Source organism: Terrapene carolina, unplaced genomic scaffold (assembly GCF_002925995.2).
Source record: "Terrapene carolina triunguis isolate 2854851 unplaced genomic scaffold, T_m_triunguis-2.0 Scaffold28465, whole genome shotgun sequence".
Lineage (NCBI taxonomy): Eukaryota > Metazoa > Chordata > Testudines > Emydidae > Terrapene > Terrapene triunguis.
Window position 1 is genome coordinate 721 of NW_020692816.1, and position 4653 is coordinate 5373.

Here is a 4653-nt window from a genome sequence, read left to right on the forward strand (position 1 = left end):
AGGGAGCCGAATGCAAGTATGGCTGGCCAGGGCTGAGGGGGGCACCTTGTAGTGGGCAGCTAGCGAGACCCAGGGCCAATGGGGGCCCGCTGGGGCCAGGCCAGAGGGGGCTGGAGAACCCCAGCCCAGCCAGCTGGCACTGGGTCCTCCCCTCGCCCCACAAACCACCTGGGGGGCAGCCCGGGTCCACCTCCCTCCCAGGCTCAGGGAGGGGGCAGGGCTGGGAGCCAGGACTCCTGGGTTCTCTCCCTGTCTCTGGGAGGGGAGGAGGGTGTGATAGGTTACAGCAGCGAGCAGTGGGGGGGGTCAGGAGCCAGGACTCCTGGGTTCTATGTGGGGCCCAGCCTGGGGGCCACAGGCCCAGCCCAGGCGGTTCTCTCCCCTGCACGTGCTGGGCTCAGCCGGACAAAGGGCCCCATGCCCCAGCTGCTGACTCAGCAGCCAGCGAGCAGCCGCGGGCAGGGCCACCGCAGCCTGGACACAGACCCCCCAGGCCTCGTCCCTGCCTGGCTGCTGCTCCCCGGGGCCCCACCATGCGCCCCCTGGCCCTGCTGCTGCTCGGGCTACGCCTGGCCGGCGCCGGCTTCAAGATCTGCGCCTTCAACACGCACGGCTTTGGGGAGGCCAAGTCGGGTGATGCCCGGGTGATGGGCGCACTGGTGCAGGTACCGGCTCAGGGAGGTGGGGGGGAAGGGGAGCCGGGACAGCGCCCAGCTCCCCACACTGAGCGGGCGTCTCTTTGCAGATCCTGGTGCGCTGTGACATTGCTGCCGTGCAGGAAGTGCGGGACGCAAAGGGGGACGCGGTGCAGGCCCTGCTGCGGGAGCTGAACAGGTACTGGGCTGGCCAGGACAGCTGGGTTCCCACCCCAGTGCTGGGAGGGGAGGGGGTCTGGGAACCAGGACTCCTGCGTCCCCTCCTGGCCGAGAGGGCAGCGTGAGCACGCTGATGTTCCCCACTCTCTCCTCGGGGCAGGTACGACCCATCCCACAGCTACGCCCAGCTGGGCAGCCGGAGACTCGGCCGCGGGACCTACAAAGAGCAGATCATCTTCGTGTATCGGTAACTCCCCAGCCCCTGGCAAGCCCGGGTGCCCCCACGGTGGGGCCAGATCCCAGCCGGTGCCCCCTAGGGGGAAAGCCCCGTGCCTCGTTCCCCACCCTGGGGCTACCCTGACCCCGTTGTGCTCTCCCGTAGAGCGGACCTGGTGACGGTCACGGACTGGTGCCAATTTGGGGAGGCTGGAGACTTTGCCCGCGGACCCTTTGCCGCCCGCTTCTATGTGCCCAGCACAGGTGGGTCCCCTTTTGCCCCGACACCATCCACCTCTTCCTCCCCCAGTCCCCATTTCCCTCTCCAGCTTTGGGATGCCCCCTGTGCCCCCCACCCCCCGTGCTGTGCCTGGGGACAGCTACCCCCTGGCTGGGTTGGCACCAGCAGCGGCACTGAGTGAGGGAGCGGGGGAATCAGGTCCCCCCCCACTAACAGCTCTCTTCTCCCCCCCCCCCCCCCAGCCATCAAGGACTTTGTGCTGCTCTCCCATCATGCCAGCCCCCAGAATGCACCCCACGAGATCGCTCAGCTCCACCAGGTCTGCCAGGAACTGAGCCAGCGCTGGGGAACCCAGGTACGGGGGAACAACGGGACCCAGGCGGCCGGGACAGTTCCCTTGCAGCTCTCAGGCCCTGGGGGGTGGGGTGGGGGTGAAGGGGAACAGGACCCAGGTGACCGGCGCCCATCTTGCTCTCTTTCCCCACCAGAACGTGATGGTGCTAGGGGACTTAAACGCAGGGGGGGCCTATGTCCCCCCCAGTGCCTGGGGGTCCATCCAGCTGCGCTGGGATCCCCGCTTCCACTGGCTGATCGGGGACGGCGTCAATACCACGGTGCGAGCCCGGACCCACTGTGCCTACGACAGGTACCGGGGCAGCCCGGGGGGACTAGCTCCCCAAAGCAGGTGGGGGTCCCTGCATGGCAGGGAGTACTGGCAGAGCAGAGAGCCCCGGCAGAGGTTATCGGTTAACCCCTGGGGGAAAGGAGTGCGAGGGAGGCTGCCTCTCTCCCCACTGCACCCCCAGCCTTGGGGTTGCTCTGACAGTGGGGGGGGGCTGGAGAGAGAGCTGGGGGAAGGGGCAGGTTAAGGGACAGCTCCCCCCTCACCCCCCCTCTGCCCCGCAGGATTGTGGTCCAGGGGGACGAGCTGCTGAGAGCCGTGGTGCCCGGCTCAGCCAAAGCATACAACTTCGCCAGGAGCCTGGGGCTGTCGGAGGAGGAGGTGAGAGGGGACCCTGGCATCTGGGAACGACCCCCCCACTGCCCCCGGCCACAACAAGGGAGGAGGAAGGGAGCAGAGATGGGGACCCCCCCCCCAGCCAGGGGGGAGAGGAAGTGTGTCACTCCCTCAGATACCATCCAGAACCAAGAGAAGTGGGTGGGCCCAGGACTCCTGGGAGGGGGGGCTGGGTTCTCTTCCAGCTCAGGGAGGGCAGTGGGGTGCACACCCCTTGACCCCCCCAGCAATTTAAACTCCCCCTCCCCAGGCCCTGCAGATCAGCGACCATTACCCCGTGGAGGTGAACCTGCGCCTGGCCAGCCGGACACCGCGGGAGCTGTGAGCAGCCCACAGGGCCAGGACCTGCCTCCATCCCTATCAGCGGGGGGCCCAAGCTGCCCCACATCAGTCCCCAAGCCACAGCACTGGAGTTCAGTTACTCCAGGCCCTGCCCCCCCCCGCCAGCAGGGCATCCTGCCCCATGCTGCCCCCCAGGGAAGTGGGGGGCTGTGCCTCTAGGATCCCCCCTCAGCTCTGCCCCACAGCACACACAGGCAGGCATTAGAGGCCAATGCTTTTATTCCTGTTGCGGTGCCCCCGGGATGGGGGGCAGCCGGGGGGCTCAGGCGGCGTGCAGGGCCCGCCACTTGTCCAGGGGCCCCCGGGTGGGGATGTATTTTACGCCACAGCCATCTGGCAGCAGCCGCTTCTCAGCCACCATGTCCTCGAACTCGTCCGCGTTGAACTTGGTGAAGCCCCATTTCTTGGAGATGTGGATCTGGGGGGGTGGGGACAGCGGTTAAGGGGGTGCCAGCTATACAGGAGATCTCCCCCAGACACCAGCTGTGTCCCCACGTTCCCTTAGGGTGTCACCCCCCCACACCTCTGATGCCCATGTCCCCGCGGTCCCTTAGGGCGCTCCGTACGGGGCACGGAGCACGTACACAACCAGGGGCGGTGCTGTGCGCAGCCATTGCACACCGGGCCCCCACAGCAGGCGGGCCGGTCGGCTTAACTGGCTGCGGGGCCCCCCCGAGAGGGACAGGCCCCAGGCCCCATTCCCACCCCATCACCCCCGAACCAGCCAGTCCCTGCCGTGGGGCCAGATCCGAGCTGCTGCCCAGTAGAGGGGGAACGGCCTCAGGCCCCATTCCTGCCTCCCCAAGCCAGCCAGTCCCTGCCCCGGCAGCCCCTAAAGGAAGCACAACCCCCAGACAGCCCCACCATGATTGGGGGAGAGCCCCCACCCCAGTTACCTTCTGGCGCCCAGGGAACTTGAACTTGGCTCTGCGCAGGGCCTCCACCACGTGCTCCTTGTTCTGGGCCTTGGTGCGGATGGACATGATGACCTGGCCAATGTGCACCCGAGCCACGGTGCCCTGGGGCTTGCCGAAGGCGCCACGCATCCCCGTCTGCAGCCTGCCAAGATCCACGGGGCATGAGCTGGGGGGGCCACGGAGGACATTGCCCCCACCACTCGCAACGCCCCCCACCTCCCCTGCCTTCCGCCACACCCCAAACACCCCCTATGCCCACAGGGCATCACTCCCTGCTCCAAACACCCATGTCCCCTTAGGGCATTGCCCCCCTCACCGCCTATGTCCCCGCAGCCCCTTAGGGAGTCACCGCCCACATCAACTGCCCCCCTAAACGCAACGTGTCCATGTCCCCGCGGTCCCTTAGGGCGCTCCGTACGGGGCACGGAGCACGTACACAACCAGGGGGGGTGCTGTGCGCAGCCACTGCACACCGGGCCCCCACGGCAGATGGGCCGGTCGGCTTAACTGGCTGCGGGGTCCCCCCTACCCCCCAGGATCCCCCACCTGTCGGCGCCGGCGCAGGACAACATCTTGTTGATGCGGATGACGTGAAAGGGGTGCAGGCGCACGCGGATGTGGAAGCCGTCCTTCCCGCAGCTCTTCACCATGTACTTGTTGGCACAGATCCGGGCGGCCTCCAGCGCTGGGGGGGAGAACAGAGTGAACTTGGGACAGGAACAAGGGCCCCCCCCAACCAGCAGCCCCTTGCTGGGATCTTCCTGGCAGGTTTATTGACCCTACCCACCCCCGCAGGCAAGCACCGCCCCGAACAAGCCCCCACCTCCCAGGGAAGGCCCCAGCCCCCCTCACCTTCGGAGGAGAGCTGCTCATATTCATCCGACACCATGTGGCCGCACAGGGGGAACTCGTCCACCTTGGCCTTCTTCCGGCCCAAGTCGAAGATGCGGATCTTGGCATCTGGGGGGTGAGGAGATGGGTGAGGGGGGGCCCCTGTGAGCCAGAGCAGACCCTGGGGTCTCATCCCCGGCTCTTCCTGGACCAGGCGTGGCTCCTTCCCCGGGGAGCAGGGAGAGGGGTGTCCAAGCTGGCAGAGACCCCCCA

The 4653-nt window shown here is 67.5% G+C and overlaps 2 protein-coding genes and 2 non-coding genes across 4 annotated transcripts; 1 reads left to right on the top strand and 3 right to left on the bottom strand.

The window, feature by feature from the left end:
- The first annotated feature begins 533 nt into the window (after positions 1–533).
- LOC112118044 (deoxyribonuclease gamma-like) lies at positions 534–2615 on the top strand. Its single transcript, XM_024216244.2, has 8 exons — positions 534–665; positions 746–834; positions 976–1062; positions 1198–1295; positions 1515–1627; positions 1761–1918; positions 2179–2275; positions 2541–2615. Exons 1-8 carry the CDS (start codon positions 534–536, stop codon positions 2613–2615), a joined length of 849 nt encoding a protein of 282 aa, XP_024072012.1.
- A 218-nt stretch (positions 2616–2833) lies between these two features.
- On the bottom strand, positions 2834–4595 carry LOC112118043 (60S ribosomal protein L10). The gene is made up of 4 exons (XM_024216243.2): positions 4402–4595; positions 4096–4234; positions 3529–3691; positions 2834–3050 (listed from the first exon to the last, which is right to left on the bottom strand). The coding sequence occupies exons 1-4, from the start codon at positions 4571–4573 to the stop codon at positions 2895–2897; spliced, it is 630 nt and encodes a 209-aa protein (XP_024072011.1). The 5' UTR covers positions 4574–4595; the 3' UTR covers positions 2834–2894.
- LOC112118046 lies at positions 3165–3297 on the bottom strand. Its single transcript, XR_002909016.1, has one exon. It is a non-coding gene; the product is annotated as a small nucleolar RNA SNORA70 (small nucleolar RNA).
- LOC112118047 lies at positions 3934–4066 on the bottom strand. The gene has a single exon (XR_002909017.1). It is a non-coding gene; the product is annotated as a small nucleolar RNA SNORA70 (small nucleolar RNA).
- Positions 4596–4653: the final 58 nt, after the last annotated feature.